This window comes from Ceratotherium simum, chromosome 9, assembly GCF_057802395.1.
Source record: "Ceratotherium simum simum isolate JZ-2026a chromosome 9, ASM5780239v1, whole genome shotgun sequence".
Taxonomy (NCBI): domain Eukaryota; kingdom Metazoa; phylum Chordata; class Mammalia; order Perissodactyla; family Rhinocerotidae; genus Ceratotherium; species Ceratotherium simum.
The window spans coordinates 692,664-710,405 of record NC_141908.1 but is presented as its reverse complement, the minus strand read 5'-3'; the positions used below and the strand labels follow the sequence as shown (position 1 = coordinate 710,405).

At 45.2% G+C, this 17,742-nt stretch overlaps 1 protein-coding gene across 1 annotated transcript in view; it reads right to left on the bottom strand.

Moving 5' to 3' along the window:
- The window catches only part of LOC101404700 (rho guanine nucleotide exchange factor 4), an 80,954-nt gene extending 73,229 nt beyond the window's left edge, over positions 1 to 7,725 (bottom strand). Inside the window, exon 1 of the mRNA XM_087434984.1 lies at positions 7,290 to 7,725. Within this exon, the coding sequence (XP_087291110.1) occupies positions 7,290 to 7,725 (436 nt within the window). The remainder of the gene's footprint in view (positions 1 to 7,289) is intronic.
- Positions 7,726 to 17,742: the final 10,017 nt, after the last annotated feature.

Below are 17,742 nucleotides of genomic sequence, written 5' to 3'. Positions count from 1 at the left end.
TGGATTAAAGACTTGAATGTAAGACTTCAAACCATAAAACTCCTAGAGGAAAAAATAGGCAGTATGCTCTTTGACATCAGACTTAGCAGTATCTTTTCCAATACCATGTTTCCTCAGGCAAGGGAAACAAAAGAAAAAATAAACAAATGGGATTATATCAAACTAGAAAGCTTCTGCAAGGCAAAGAAAACCATCAACAAACTGAAAAAACAACCCACTAACTGGGAGAAAATATTTGCAAATCATATATCTGATAAGGGATTAATCTCCAAAATATATAAAGAACTCATACAACTCAACAACACAAAAACAACCCAATTAAAAAATGAGCAGATGATACGAACAGACATTTTTCCAAAGAAAACAACAGGCACATGAAAAATGTTCAACGTCACTAATTATTAGGGAAATGCAAATCAAAACCACAATGAGATACCACTTCACACCTGTGAGAATGGCTATAATTAAAAAGACAAGAAATAACAAGCGTTGGAGAGGATGTAGGGAAAAGGGAACCCTTGTACACTGCTGGTGGGAACGTAAACTGGTGCAGCCACTACGGAAAACAGTACAGAGATTTCTCAAGAATTGACAATAGAAATCCCATATGATCCAGCTATTCCACTTCTGGGTATGTATCCAAAGAACATGAAAATACTAATTCGAAAAGATACATGCACCCCAACGTTCATTGCAGCGTTATTCACAATAGCCAAGATTTGGAAGCAACCTAAGCACCCATCAGTGGACGAAGGAATAAGGAAGATGTGGTGTATACATATACACAATGGAATACTACTCAGCCATAAAAAAGACAAAATCTTGCCATTTGCAACAACACGGATGGACCGTGAGGATATTACGCTAAGCGAGAAAAGTCAGATGGAGAAAGCCAATTACTGTATGATTTCACTTGTATGTGGAAGATAAAACACCAATGACAGACACACACATAGATATGGAGAAGAGATTGGTGGTTACCAGAGGGGAAGGGGCTAGGGGGAGGGCGAAAGGGGTAAAGGGGCACATATGTATGGTGACGGATAAAAGCTAGACTATTGGTGGTGAACACTATGCAGCCTGTACAGAGCCTGATAAGTAATAATGTACACCTGAAATTTATACAATCTTATAAGCCAATATGACCTCAATAAAAAAATAAAGACTATAGGACACTATGAAGCCATTAAAACAATGTTGAAAACTTAAAAAAAAAAGACCTCTATCACATAGGGAAAAAAAATTGGATTCCATTGAAATTACTAACTTTTGCTCTGCAAAAGACAATACTAGAGAATTAAAATACAAGCCACAGATTGGAAAAAATTTTTGAAAATCATGTGTTGGACAAAGTACTTAAACTCAGAATATATAAAGAATTCTCAAAACCCAAAAATAAGTAAACAAAAAAACTAATAAAAACTGGGCAGGGGCCGGCCCTGTGGCTTAGTGGCTAAGTGCGCACGCTCTGCTACCAGCAGCCCGGGGTTCAGATCCCGGGCGCACACCGACGCACCACTTCTCTGGCCATGTTGAGGCTGTGTCCCACATACAGCAACTAGAAGGATGTGCAACTATGACATACAACTATCTACTGGGGTTTTGAGGAAAAAAAGGAGGAGGACTGGCAATAGATGTTAGCTCAGAGCCAGTCTTCCTCAGCAAATAGAGGAGGACTAGCATGGATGTTAGCTCAGGGCTGATCTTCCTCACAAAAAAAAAAAACAAAAAAACTGGGCAAAAAATTCGGGCACTTCACCAAAGAAGATATACATATGGCAAATAAGCATATGAAAAATGTTCAACATCAGTAGTCATTAGGGAAATGCAAATTAAAACCAAATAAGATATTACATACCTAATAGAATGGCTTAAAAAAACTAGCAATACTAAGTGCTGATGAGGATACAGAGCAATGAGAACTGTCACATTTTGATGGTGAGAATGTAAATTGGTATGGCTACTTTGAAAGAGAGTTTGGTAGTTTCTTATAAAGTTAAACATATACTTACAAAATGACCCAACAATTCATTCTGAGGTATTTACCCAGGAGAAATGAAAACTTATGTCCACACAAAGACTCATACACTAATATTTGTAGCAGCTTTATTTGTAATACACAAAAACTGGAAACAATCGAAATGTCCTTCAATTAGTGATCTAATAAATAAACTGTGGTACATCCATTCAGTGGAATACTATTCAGCAATTAAAAAGAAAAAAAACTACTGATACATGCAAAAACACAGATGAACCTCAAATGCATTATGCCAGGTGAAAGAAGCCAGACTCAAAGGTAACATGAAATGACTCCATTTATATGACATTTTGGAATAGGCAAATCCATAGGGATGGAGAATAGACTAGTTAGGGACTGAAGGTGGGCAAAGGTGTTGACTACAAAGGGACATTGATTTTTAGAGTGATGAAACTCTTCTGTATTTTGATTATGTTGGCGGTTACATGACTGTATGCATTTGTCAAAACTCTTAGAACTGTACATCCAAAACAGTAACTTTTACTGTGTCTAACTTTAAAAATAAATACAAAGAAAGAACAAAGTATGTAAGTAATTTGGCCATACCAACCTCCTGCTTAAAACTTTCCCATGGCTCCGATAATTGTTAGTTCACATTTCTTAGTATGGAGCCTCAGCCTGGTCTTCCTGTCTCGAACCTCATCTCTTACTGTGCTCCTCATTCCATACTACTTGCAATTCCTGCATATTTAGAGGCCCTGACACAGCACCTAGCACAGGCGCTCAGTGAACACAGGGCCCTTCCTGCAGACCTCTTTCTGCATTTGTGCATGTTACCCTCTCTCTTGAAAGCTCTCTCTACTCTGCACCGCAGCTAACTTGCAGGCATTAAGACTCAGGCAATACCTTCTCCTGAGGGGTTTCTCTGAAGCACTGCCTCCTTGTCTCTGCCCTAGGCTAGGTTTGGTGCCCCTCTTCTGAGCTTCCTCATCTGTGCGGTGAAGGCTTGGGAATGTTCAAACCTCACACATTTGAAGTAAGGATTGGCCTTCAACTGGCTCCTGGGAGATCACCTCTAAGTCCCTGAAATATCCTGCCTGATAAGATGTCTTTGTATACCTGGGGCCTTGGGCCATGCCAGACAGTTTATACTAACAATGTGATTTATGGTGCGAGCCTTGAGCTACACTGCTTCAGGGTGACCTCGGGAGGGCCTGGAGACTAAGTAACTAAGATCAGTCTTGTGGGCGCCGTGTGCCTAAGTAACTGACCTCCAATAAAAACCCTGGACACCAAGGCTTGGGTGAATGTCCCTGGTTGGCAATATTTCCTACATGTTGTCACACACTCTTGCTGGGAGAATTAAGCAAGATCCATGGGATTCCAGGGGAGGGGACAACTGGAAGCTTGTGCCTGGTTTCTCCTGGACTCTGTTTTCCCTAGGTGCCTTTTGCCTTGGTTGATTTTAATCTGTATGCTTTCACCGTCATAAACTGGAACTGGCTGTAACAGCTTTTCTGAGCTCTCTGAGTCCTTCCAGAGGATCATCCACTCACAGTGCCCTGGGCATTCCTGACACATCTTCCCCCTGGGTTTACTTCTATCAGAGCACTTTTCATAATGAATTGTCACTGCCAGTCTCTCTGTGCTGTGATTTAAGGGAAGGAACCTTGTATGATTTGTCCACCATCTCTAGCGCTGAATGCCATGCCTAGAACATGATAAGTGTTAAATAAATGTCTGATTGCCAAGTGAGGCCTACCCTTCTCTTACGTCTGATTCCCCCTGAGTCAGAAAAATGCCTCAGGGGCTTGCAGAGGAATATGGAAGTAGCCTGGGTTCTCTCCCAAGAAGAAATCAGATGACATCACCACGCAAAACACAGGAAGGGAAAACTGTCAACCCCAGAAGCCTGATTGAGAATTAAGCCTCTCAGACAACACGTCTAGAATACGAATTTAAAAGCCCTTAGCCAAGTAACAGCAGTGTGACAGCACAGCGGAGGGCTATGCGGGCCACAGGTGCTTAGTGGGAGACGAGAACAGTGGGGCAGAAAGAAGGGCCACGGAAATTCCACCCTGTCAACTACATTTTATTTTCAGATTCTGCCTTTAAGAAAAGCCATCTCCACAGCAGGATAAGTGAGATTTCAATGGAAAATTCCAAGATTGGACATTTAAAATTCAAGGAGTCTTTTGGAAACAAGCAGCGTCTACAGTTCTCCGCTGGATTCCCTGGCTAATGCTCTGCCCCGCACGTAAGCTGCAAGCCCAGCCTCAAGTTCTAGCCTTTCTGGTTCTTGCTGACATTATCAAAAATGTTTAGCAGGGGCCGGCCCGGTGGCGCAAGCGGTTAAGTGCGCGCGCTCCGCTGCGGCGGCCCGGGGTTCGCTGGTTCGGATCCCGGGCGCGCACCGACGCACTGCTGGCAAGCCATGCTGTGGCGGCGTCCCATATAAAGTGGAGGAAGATGGGCACGGATGTTAGCCCAGGGCCGTCTTCCTCAGCAAAAAAAGAGGAGGATTGGCGGATGTTAGCACAGGGCTGATCTCCTCACAAAAAAAAAAAAAAAAAAAAAAATGTTTAGCAATATACTCCATCAAAAAAATCACAACACAATATTTAAGTTTTGCTAAAGGTCTTTTACTGGTAATTCTTAATCTTTCTTACAAGATAAACACAGTTCAATTAAACATACATGTGCTTTGTCTTAGAGCCACAGACCAAAGAGAAATACAATATGCAATAAATGCCATCCCACCCCAAATCAATAGCTATGACTAGAATCATGGAATTTTAGAGTTGATTAGAAAAGAGCTCAGATCTTTGATTTCAATGCTCTCATTCTGAAAATGGAGTAGCTGGCACCCAAAAAAAATGTGCCAAAACATTACTTCAACGTGCCAACCGCCAAGCACGCTGCCTTTCCTCACTGGGCCTGGCACAGTCTCCACTCCAAACCTGCAAAGGGACCCATCAGATCACACCGATCCAGGCCTGAAGCTCTGGTCAGACATGACCTAGCTGGACAACCTTGAGTAAGTTACTGCATCCCTCTGAACCTGTTTTCGTATCTGGATTGTAGGATAATAATGCTTACCTCACTGGATTTTATGTGGTTAATGAGGTAACATGGAGCATCATGTCTGGCATATAGAAGATGCTCAACAAATGAACTTTCCCTTTGCTCTTCTCATCAGGTCTTCCTCCATGGCAGCCTTTCCAACTAGACTTCCTTATCGGAACCATAAATTCAAAGAGAATTATTTGAGTGCCTATTTTCTCAATTCCTCCCAAGGATGGCAAATGGCTAGTACCATTCTAGAAGACAGTTCATTCATTGCATAGAGTGGATGTCTTAGGATGTAAGGGCTTAATTCTCTCTACGAATCCAGCTGAGAGATGGCTTCCTGGACTCACACAGCTCTACAGGGTTCACAGCAGCACTCTCTGACACATCTAGTATTGGACACTACTGATACAGGGCCCCCCAAACAAGGTAGGAAGTAGAGGGTTGAGGGCTAGAAATAGGAGCAGAGGATGAAGAGGGGTTTTAAAATGCCTTCCCTGGGGTCTCTGTGGTTGGTTGCTGACAGCACTCCCTGAGCACAGGTAGTGTGCTGCCTATGTGCCTAGCAATAGCCAGAGCCCACCCTCAGTGGTCCAGTTTCTGTGAGGGCATCACATTCAATTTTGGGTCTCATGTCAACTCTTCCAGCATTATGTTGCTTTAAACCCTGCCTTGCCATTACAGGGGCAGCTCTGAGCCCCTCAAGGAACAGCCTTCCAGGCCTAAGCTTTTACGTTGGTCCCCACCACCCCACCCTCACACACACACACACACACACACACACACACAGTATCCCAGACCTTCATGCACATACAGCTGTTATCTCTGAAATTCATCCAGGTTGCCTCAGTGCCCCTGGTCTGGTCTGGGGAGGCCCTGGATCTCAGGTCTCTGCCATCTCCATCTGCCTCACCCCTGCCCTGGTGCAGAAGGAAGAAATGGCAAGGGAATCCTTGGGGGCACCAGGGCCACCTCCCGGAGCCTCTCTGGTCCTGTCTGCCATCACTGAGGTGGAGTAGGTATGCCTTCCGACGCTGGAAGTGGAAGGAAAGCCATTTGGGCAAAGAGAAGGAAGGGGTTCTTTGCCAGTTAGCTTCAAGTCCCACTTACAGTATTATCTAGTTTGGTTTTCTCAAACTGGATTCTATTTAAGCACCCCAGAGAGGAGGGAAAGGAAAGTTTCAAGGGAACGGGGATGAGAGGGAGTCAGAGCCGCAGAATCCTGAAAACCTTTTTCACGCTTTTTCCTGCTGTCTGCATGGCCCCCCTGCTCCTCTCCAGCTTTGCTTTTCCGACCAGGGCACACTCAGAGCCTCGCCTCCACCGCTTCTGCCCAGCCCTGCGGCTTTCACAGGCCGCCTCCCCCACTCCCACGCATAAGCATAACGGGTGCATGATCTCCGCGACTTCCGGGCAGCACACGTCTTCCTTTACAGCTCCCAATGCAGGGGCTCAAAAGTAACTTGTTGAGTATTTGCAATTAGTAAAATATAAAGAATCCAGTTTAGCAACTAACCAAGGGTAGGAGGTCACCACTCATAAAACCACTCTGGACTTCCTCGCTTAACTAATATTTAGGGTCAAGGTCTTTCTCTCAATCTGTACCCAGAATTCTGTCCTCCAGGTGGAAAAGGGGGGCACTAACGGGAGCACACGGTCCTAGGGGACACCAGAGCAATCCCATCTCAGGGAAACTGCACTGCTTGTTTCAGAGGGTCCAGGACCAGCCCCTCCTCTGGGCTGGAGGCCTCAGTCCTGCAGCCAGGACGAAACAAACGGCATCCACTCCCCCCTGGGCCGGCGAGCCCTCTCCCATCTCCTCTGTTTTACAGAGATCAAGGAGCTGCAGCTCCGAAAGCCAGACACGTGCCATTGGTCAAGAACTATCTGGGGAAGGGAACAGCGCATCAAGGGACCGAATCCCATCCTCACCTTGAACACAGTTTCCCAGGTAACGACGCGCCCCGCTACGGGGGCCAACAGGATCCTGGCTCTAACAGGTAACCCACTGGCAGAAATGGGTGCAAGAAGGGACAGAATGGTGGGCGGTGGAAGGAAATCACAAGAAAAGCAGAAAAGGAAAGGAAAGCAAGAAATCAAAAGATTGAAACGAGAAACAGAAAAAGTGGGGGGAGAGAAGGGGAAAAGACAGGCTCGAGGGAGAGGACAGCAGGAGCCCGGGCGGACCGACGCGGGGAGCGGACGGGCGCGGGCGCGCGGAGGGCGGCGGCGGCGCCCTTACCGGCGGTGGCTGAGCGCAGGCTCTCCAGGCTCCAGGAGCGGGACAGGGCGCCGCGCATGCCCCCGCGGCTGCCGCACACCACGCCGCTGCTGTCCGAGTCGGAGCCCGGGGACAGCCCGGCGCTGCTGCCGCCGCTGCTGCTGCTAGTGCCGAGGTCACCGCTCGTCTGCCCGCTCGACTCGCTCGGGCATTGCTGCGCCCTCATGCAGGGGGGCCCGAGCTCCAGCCACAGGCTCGCGGGCGGCTGGGCCGCGAGCGGCGGCGCGGGCCAGAGCGCGGGGGGCGCGGCGGCGGTGGCGGCGGGGCAGCCGGACGACGGGGCGAGCGAGCCGGGGCCGGCACCACCGTCGGAGGGCGAGGGGCGTGCGGGCGGCCGCGCGGCGTCCTCGGCCCCATCCCCGCCACCGCGCGGCCGCCGCTCCGGGCCCGCTGACATCATGGGGCTCCGCTAAGGAGGCTCTCGGCCTGCCGCCGCCCGCTTGGCTCTGCGGCCGTGCGGCGGGGATCTTCTGCGGGCGCGGGGCGCGGGGCGCGGGGCGCGCGCGGCTCGGGGAGGCCAGGCGCCCACCGGACAGGGCGCGCCGCCTCCGCTGGCCGCCTGCGAGCGCTAAGCCGCGGCGGGCACCCCGGTGCGGGTCGCGGGCCCGGCCGGCACGCGCTCACGCACGCGCGCACGCAGACCTGGGCGGCGGCGGGCGCGGGCGCGGGGCCCCAGCCGTCCTGGGTCCGCGCAGGGCTGCGCACCCCCGCCCGTGTTCGCTCGCGTGTGCTAGGACTGGGTCGTCCTGCGGCGGGGACGCCCCGACTCCCCGCGGCCGTGCTGGTGAGTAGAGCCGGCGGGCGCTCGCTTTTCTTCCATAAGGACCCAGCTCAGACTGGCCCATCTGGGGCGGGAACGCAGGCGGAGGCCACGCTCAGCCCGGGGGCAGAGACCCCGGCAGGCAGCCCTGCACACCGGGTCCCGGGAGCGCGCCAGGCCGGGACTTGCCCGCGTCCCCGGCCCTGCCACGCAGGCGGTGCGCGGGGAACACACGGCACCCGCCACCCTGCCGACAGCCGGCTGGCAGGAGCGTGCCCCGCGCAGGGTACGCCGGCCCCGTGCTCTGCAGTGATGAAGAGGCTGTAAAAAGTAGAGGCACAGAATGCGTCGAACGATTTTAGAAGGTGTCTGGAAAAGTCCAGTGACAGGCACAAACGAAAATGGGAGCCACAATGCACATGACATAGGGCTAGGGATTCCAGGTTTTTTTTTGGGGGGGGCGGGGGGGTAAGGGTAAGGGTAAGGGAAAGGCTGTTGCCTCTGACCCTCCCACATGCTCTTGAGCGTTCTGTAGGTTCTTGGAGTGTGCTCAGAGGGTAAGGTACCTCCACTGCTCCAAACAAGCGCGATAGTCAAGAAGTACTTAGATGAAATACAAAACCTGGGAGGTGAAAACAGCGGGAGACTTGGTCTCCCCTTGGAGATGAGATGTGTGAGGGAGAGTCCTAATATGGACTGATAACGGCTGATCAGGGCTGCTGACCTCTCTCCCTTCTCCCCAAGCATCATTACTCCTCCAAGCCCTCGGGAGCTGATTCTAGTGTAAAATGAAGAAGATGAAATGAGAGGTCCTTGGCACACCCCAGCACACCAGCTGGTATTGGGTGGATGCGGGAAAAGTGGTCGTTCTCTGCTTTTGCCTCCATTCGGGGTTCATGTCCTGTAGCCTATCTGCTTCCTAAGCCATATGTACTCCTTGCTCTGTACCAAAAGATACCATGCATCCTCAGAGATCTCTCTCCTCTCCTTGCAGGCCCTCCGTTATCTCGTCAGATGATTATATTAATACCTACTGGTATTAAGAGCCTCAGGGGCTGGGGACAAGGGCATGGCAGACGTTTCCGTGAAGTACAAAGCTCTGTACAAGCCTAAGGTAATACCAGTGTTGTTGGGTGTTCAGTTGATGGGCATTGGGGATGACTCAGCCAAATCTGCTCTTGAAGGCCCCTCCCTCCGTTTACCTTACTCATCTGGGGAACCTGTGCTCCTTTCCCACCCACTCCATTCTTTCCTGTCCTCAGGAAGAGCAGCCCTTCCCTCCTCTGTTCTGAGTGTGGGGGAGTCACCATGTATGTCTCCTCCTGTTGTCCTGTTGAGGACTTCGAGCTGAGCCCTGTGGGTGCGAAGAGCTGCTCAGGGAGGAGATGGCCATTTGCAGCATGAGCCACAGATCAAGAGACACCCCTCCCAATTCATCAGCAGGTCTGTGGGTTCTACCTCCAAAATAAGTGTCAAAGTTGTCCATGTCTCTCTCTTATTTTACTGCTACCACTGCCATACTGTGCTTCGAAGACAGCTTTAGTCTCTTAACCTGTTCCACAGAGCAGCCTGAGGAAGCTCTACAATAGAAATCTCACCATGTCAGCCTTCTGCTTCAAACCTTGAAAAGGCTTCTCTTGCCAGTTAGCAAGACGTTGTGTGTTCTGGCCTGACCTGTTTCTCTACCTCTTCTCATCTCTCGCTGTCCCTTGCTCTCTGCACTCCAGCTACTGTGGCCATCTTGCTGTTTCTCCTTCTTGCCTCAGGGCCTTTGCATGTACTGTTCCTTTTACCTGGAATGCTCTTTGCTTTTCAAGGTACTGGCTGCTTCTCGGCCTTCAGGTCTCAGTAAATGATGCCTCCTCAGTGAGACTTCATTTATTCCTTCCCAGCACTTATGACCCATCTGTCAGTGGCTTGTTGTTTATCTGTTGTCTGCCCCCCATAGACCACGTGCACTGTGAGGGCAGCGGTTCCTTGCCCACTGCTGTGTCCCAGTGTTATGAGCAGGCCAGTGAGGCAGGAAGGGAGTGTTCTTGCTCTTTGGAGTCAGGACTTTGAGAAGATGATGCGTGATCCTCAGTGGAGAGTGCAAAGGTGGCGCCTCCAGATGGCAGCAGCCTGGCCGAGCTAGCCTGTGTGAGCCCGTGTCAGCTAGACAGCCACGCGCCATGCTTTTTCTGAGTCCATTTCTCTTTTAAGTCTTCCCGAGACTTCAGTCAAGTCTTATTTGAATCAGCTATCCTGGTCTCAGCTGTACTGCAGGGATGACTAGAGTGTCCTCATTTGAGCTCTGGTGTGAAAAAGGGATCCATATTTCTTAAGACCATAGAGTGATGGCAGCTGAAATTAATGCTTACCACCCAAGCTTCAGGGGGCTTTGGGGGACAGAAGTTGGTGCAGTGAGACTTAGCGGCTTCGTCCCTCACCAGGGGAAGTTTCTTTCCCCATAAAACTTATAGGCTCCATTTCTGATACTATTAAGAGAGAGAGCAGATTTTGATTCTCTTACCATCACATAGTAGGTTTATAATTATAAATAATTACATGTATCTGTGTGTATATATATATATATATATATATATATATACACACACATATGAATTAACAGTGATACAATGTCTTTATCAGAAAGGTCAGCACAGAAGGACCAGTGTTTCTTGAGGCTGGGTCAGTGCTGTGGAAACAGGAGCTGCAATGCAACTGCACATGTAGAAACAGACATGGAATGGGACTGAAGGTGGTCGAAGCCTAGAGATCGGCTTCTGTCCAGCCTCTCCTTACTAACCCTGGACTTCAGTTTCTACAACAGTGTTGGATGGAAAGAAGCTTAAAGCCAGAGAAATCTGGGTTCAAATCCTGGTTTTGTCTCTTACAACTTGTGACCTTGGGCAAATGATTTAACCTTCTTGAGTCTGTCTTTCCTCACCCATCAAATAACAATATTAACAACTATTTTTGCAGGATTATTGTGAACACTAAATGAAGTGATATGTAAATATGCAACAGTGTCTAGCAATGTCTGAAATATTAGCTACTATTTATTAAGCATATATTAAGTGTTAATTACTTTGCATATATTATTGTACTTCCACAAAAACTTTTACTGATAGGTACTATTATTAGCCCCATTTTTCAGTTGAAAATAACAAGCTCTGAATAATCCAAGGCCACACACCTAGGTGAATTGGTTCCACTGCTCACCACCATGCTTTGAGCCCCTGTGTAACTGTTAATTCCCTTCCTCACCATTTTGAAGATTCTCCAGACAGTTATTGCTGGAATATCATTAGTGTCCTTGGTAAGTGAGCCTACTTTGTGCAGAGCATAATGCTAGCTGTGGGGGAGATAATGAGGAAGTGTAAGCGATGGATCTTGATATCAAGTAACTATGACATGAGCTCAGTTATCCAACTTATCTCCTCTAAGACTCTCATGAAATGACCAATGGGTTATAAGCATGGGGAATATTGAGATCGACTTCAGGCAAGACAATATGGCAAGCTCCACTGACCCACTCCCCAGTGAAATTGGTGAGAATTATTTACAAATAACCATTTAAAACCTCTGGAAATGGTCCTAAGGGCAAACAGAAAATAAAGAAACATCTATTTGTGAAAATTCAGTAGGAATGGTGAGAGTCTGTGGTATCCGAACCAAGACCACTCCTTCTCCCTGCTTCCTTATTTGGCGAGGCAGAGATTCTACTCCAGATGGCTGATGCCAAGTCATAGGGCTCCCTCTCTCTGCAGCTCCCAGTTGGAGAGCTTACTTCCCTGGAGGAGCAGTTTTTCTCAACCTGTCCCAAAATTCCTGTTGCCAAGGCGAAGTCCTGGGTGAGAATGGTTGAGCGGTGGGGGATCCCTTCTTTAACACAGTGAGAATATTGGGGCTTCGATAGCCTTTCTCCCTGCTCATAAGGCTGTGATTCCATGCCAGGAGAGGCAAGCTGAAGGGATTGCAGGCTACTGCACTCTCCTTCACAGAGTGTCACTCAGAGAGAAGCCTGCCACTGCTCAAAGATTTTGCCTTGGGGCGAAATTTTGACTGTAGGCAGGCTGTAAAATAGATAGCTACTAAGCTCTTCCCAAAGGAACTGGCCTCATTTGTAATAGAGCATGGACAAGTTTAAACCCAGAGGTGCTCACAAGAACACCGGAGGTTGTGGAGAAAGGCATCTGGGAAGAGATTAATGGATCTAATCAAGATACAGCCTAGATTGTAACCCTGTTAGTTTGCAGGAAAGAACCAAAAATAAGACATTTTGGAGGAGCCCTCCTGCAATCAGAACAAATACCAAACACAGACTTTTGAAACTAGTCCTTCAAAGGAGCCAGAATCTGTTTGAATTAGTTGGTAGAGCAATTTATGCCCCAGGGCATTACTGAAAACAGTAGAGCAATTAGCTGCCAGTTACTGGAGTTAAACAGCTGAGTGTGGTCAGGGAGAGAGAAGAACAGAGCCCTACCAAACCACTGTCGTCCAAGGATGACCGTAGGCATACCCAAAGCTGCACCTCCTGAGGAGCAACACAGGCTTCACACTGTGGGAGAGGAAGCAGATTTCACTAAAATGACTCACCTGGTTACTAAACAAACAGCCAATAACAATAACAAGCCCAGAGTGGGGACCGTACTCTGAGTTGCTATAATATATTATCTAAAACATCCAGTTGCCAACCCAAAATTATGAGACATACAAAGAAACAAGAAAGTATGACCTATACACTGGGAAAAAAGCAGGCAAGAGAAACTGCCTGTGAGAGTGACCAGTTGTCAGATTTATCAGAAAAAGACTTCAAATTGTCATTATAAACAGGGTCACAGAACTAAAGGAAACCCTGATTAAAGAAGTGAAGGAAGGTGTGATGACACGGTGCATCAAATAGAGAACATCAATAAATAGAAATTATTTAAAAAGATTGAAATTCTGGAGTTAAAAAGTACAATAACTGAAATTACAAAATTCACTAGAGAGTCTCAACAGTAGGTTTGAACTGGCAGGAAAAAGAGTTAGCATACTTGAAGAGAGATTGAGAGAGATTATGCAAGCTGAAGAACAGAGAGAAAAAAAATAAAGAAAAATGAACAGAGCCTCAGAGAAATATGGGACACCATTAACTGCACCAACATGTGCAATGGGAGTACCAGAAGGAGAAGAGAGAAAGGAGAAGGAAAAAATACTCAAAGAAATAATGGCTGAAAACTTCCAAAATTTATTGAAAACAATAATCTACATATCTAGGAAGCTCAGCAAATTCCAAGTAGATAAATGGAAAGAGACCCACAAACAGACACTCATAGAAAGTCAAAGACAAGAAGAAAACCTGAAAGCAGCAAAAGAAAAATGATGCATAATTTACAAGGGAACCCCTGTAAGATTAACAGCTGACTTCACAGCAGAAACTGTGGCAGCCAGAGGAAGTGGGATAACATATTAAAAGTGCTAAAAGGAAAAAGACCCTATCAACCAAGAATCCTATATCTAGCAAAGCTATTTTTCAAAAACGAAGGCAAAGTAAAGACTTTCTCAGATAAACAAACTTTGAGCAAGTTTGTTGCTAGCAGACCCAACTTTGAAGAAATACCAAGTTCTTCAGACTGAAAGCAATGATAGTAACTTAAATTCACATGAACAAAAACAAAGCACTGGTAAAGCTAATTATGTAATTATAAAAGATACTATAAATTCCTATTTTCTCCTTTCTTTACTGATTTAAGAAGTAATTGTATAAAATAATTTTATTTTGTAATATAAATAATAATTTAATTTAATACATATGTAATGTATTATTTGGCCTATAACATATAGAATTGTAATATATATGGAATATATCTGCCAATAATAGCACAAAGGAGGTGGGTGGGAGCAAAGCTGTAATGGCTAGGAAAATGACAGATGGTACGGTAACAATTTTAAAAATGCATTGCTAGGTCTGTAACATTAATAGATGTAATATATATAACAACAATACCACAAATGGGGGAAAGGGAAGAGAGCTATATAGGAGTAATATTTCTGTATGTTACTGAAATGGAGCTAGTATACACCTGAAGTTGATTCTGATACGTTAAGAGGTATGTGTTAAACACTAGAGCAACCATTAGAAATACTCAAAAAAATACAGTGCAAGAATCATTAATGAAATTAAAATGCTACATTAAAAATTATTCACTCTGCAAAAGAAAGCAGTAAAGGAGGACTAGAGGAACAAAAAAGACGAGACATATAGAAAACAAAAAGTAAACTGGCAGATTTAAATCCAACTGTATCAATAATAACACTAAATGTAAATGGATTAAACAATCCAATCAAAAGACAGAGAATGTCAGGCTGGATAAAAACATGATCCACCTATATGTTGTCTACAGGAGACACACCTTAGATTCAAAGACACAAATAGATTGAAAGCAAAAGGATGGAAAGAGATATATCACGTAAACAGCAACACAAGAAATATGGAGTGACTATACTGATATCAGATAAAATAGCCTTTAAAACAAAAAAAAAGTTACTAGAGATAAAGAGGGGCATTTTATAATAATAAAAGGTCAATCCATCAGGAAGATATAACAATTACAAACATATATACACCTAATAACAGAGCACCAAAATACATAAAACAAAAACTGACAGAAATGAAGGGAGAAATAGATAATTCAACAATAATAGTTGGAGTTTTCAATACTCAACTTTCAATAATAGATAGAAAAACTAGACAGGAGATCAGAGAAATAAAAGACTTGAACAACAGTATAAACCCACTAGACCTAGTAGACATCTATAGAACACACCACCTAACAACAGAGTATACATTCTTCTCAAGTGCACATGGAACATTCTCCAGGATAGACCATATGTTAGTCCATAAAACAAACTTTAATAAATTTAAAAGGATAGAAATAATACAAAGTGTGTTCTTTTACCACAGTGGAATGAAATTAGAAATCAGTAACAGGGGAAATATGGGAAACTCAAAAATATGTGGAAATTAAAAAAACACACTCCTAAATAACCAATGGATCAAAGAAGTAAAAATTAAAATCAGCAAATACTTTGAGATAAATGAAAATGATGACCAAATGTGTGAAAACTTATAGGAGACAGCTGAAACAGTGCTTAGAGGGAAATTTATAGGTGCAAATGTCTATATTAATAAAGAAGGGAGTGACGTCAGCATCACAGCAGAGTGAGCTGTTCCCTTGGTCTATCCTCCCTAAAATACAACCAAAATGACATTCATTAACCAACAGAAGATACCCACACAGCACAATAGGACGTCTGAGAGATTCACGCATCCATACGTCTGAAGGTGTGGTACTGGATCCCCAGGAAGAAGTGGAAGTAGGTGAGTGGATCTCCTCCCACTCCCCAGTGGCAGTGACCTAGGTTGCAGTCTGCATGCAGCAGCCAGTGCATGACTCCAAGAGGAGGTGTGGGAACAGGCAGGCCTCCCATGAACATTTATACTTTCAGAGTGGCATCCCAGCCTGCAGGAACGCTCCACACTGAGGCGGCTGAGCCACCATGTGGGCACTCCCACCAAGCCCAGCAGCCCCGGCAGGCTGTGAGTGAGTGAAGAGTGGGCTTGAGCACACAAAAGAAAGTGCCTCTCTGCGCCTCTCCCACCTGGCGCACCAACTCAGCTGATCAGCCAGGGCAGTGGATCCACACCAGAGTGCCTGCGCTTGCATGTGTGACCCGCCAGGCAGCGGCAGCCAGTGGGCAGGCGAGACAAGCCCTATCGGCACAACTTCCAGTGGACAGGCCCAACAATGGCAGGTTCAGGAAACACAGCTCCTGCCCCCCCACCCAGTGGTGGCAGGTGGGCTCTGCAACCAGACACTACTACTATGCACCAGCAAAGGTTCACTTCATCAAACACCCTGAAGAAATACATTCACACTACAGATCAGAAGGAAAATGACAAGTATCCAGAAAATAATCCTGAAGTCACAGAAATTTACAATATAAATGACAGAGAACTCAAAATAGTTATCATAAAGAAACTCAATGAGTTACAGAAAACTCAGAAAGACAGTTCAGTAAACTCAAGAGTAAAATTAATAAGTAGAAGCAATTCTTCACAAAAGAGATTGAAACTCTAAAAAAAAAAAAAAAAACCAGACAGGAATGCTGGATGTGAAGAACACAATGAGATAAAAAACAATCTAAAACCTTAAAAAACAACTGACATTATGGAGGACAGAATTAGTAATTTTTAGAGGACACAAATATAGAAAGGCCACAGGTGGAGGAGGAGAGAAAACCAAGACTTAAAAAAAATGAAGAAATTCTCTGAGAAATATCTGACTCAATTAGGAAATGCAACATAAGGATTATAGGTATTGCAGAGGGAGAAGAGAGGGAGAAAGGAGCAGAGAGCTTGTTCAAAGAAATAATAGCTGAGAACTTCCCAAACCTGGGGAAGTCGTTGGAATTACAAGTAAATGAAGCTAGTAAAACTCCGAATTACATCAATGCAAAAAGATCTTCTCCAAGACATATATTAGTAAAACTGGCAAAAGTCAATGACAAAGAAAAAATATTAAGGGCAGCAAGGCAGAAGAGAATAACCTACAAAGGAACCCCTATCAGGCTTTCAGTGGATTTCTCAGCAGAAACCATACAGGGTAAGAGAGAATGGAATGATATATTCAAAATACTGAAAGACAAAACTTTCAGCCAAGAATATTCTATCCAGCGAAACTATCCTTCAGATATGAAGGAGAAATAAAAGCATTCCCAGATAAACAAAAGCTGACAAGTTCATCACCAATAGATCTCCCTTACAAGAAATGAGAAGAAAGCCCTCCATCCTGACACAAAAAGGCAATGGTTTACAAAGCTTTGAACAAGGAGATAGACAGACAGATAAAACCAGAAAATTGCAGCTCTCTATCAGAACAGGTTAGCAAAGCATCATAACATAAAAGACAAAGGGAAGGAAAGCATCAAATATAACTATAAACATCTCAATTTAGTCACAAACTCACAACACAAAACAGAATAATTTGTGACAACAATATCTCAGAAGAGGAAGAGGAAAGGGATGGAACCTGCTTAGGCTAATGGAGATAAAAGGCTATCAGGAAATGGACTGTCTCATCTACGAGATCTTTTATATGAACTTCACAGTAACCACTAAACAAAAAATCAGAACAGAGACACAAATGATAAATAAAGAGAAAACCACCAGAAAAAATAACCAAACTAAAATGGCAGTCAGAAATACATGGGAAGAGAAATAAGGGAAATATAGAACAACCATAAAACCAGAGATAAAAAGGCAGTATTAAGCCCACATATATCAATAACCACTCTAAATGTAAATGGGTTGAATTCTCGAATCAAAAGACATAGAGTGGCTGGATGGATTAAAAAACAAGAACCAACAATATGCTGCCTCCAGGAGACACATCTCAGCTCTAAAGACAAACACAGGCTCAGAGTGAAGGGATGGAAGACGATACTCCAAGCTAATGTCAAACAAAAGAAAACAGGCATTGCCATAGTTACATAAGTCAAAGTAGACTTCTAAATAAAAAAGGCAATGAGCGACAAAGAGGGGCAGTATATAATGATAAAAGGGACACTCCACCAAGAGGACATAACACTTATGAATATATATGCACTTAACATAGGAGCACCAAA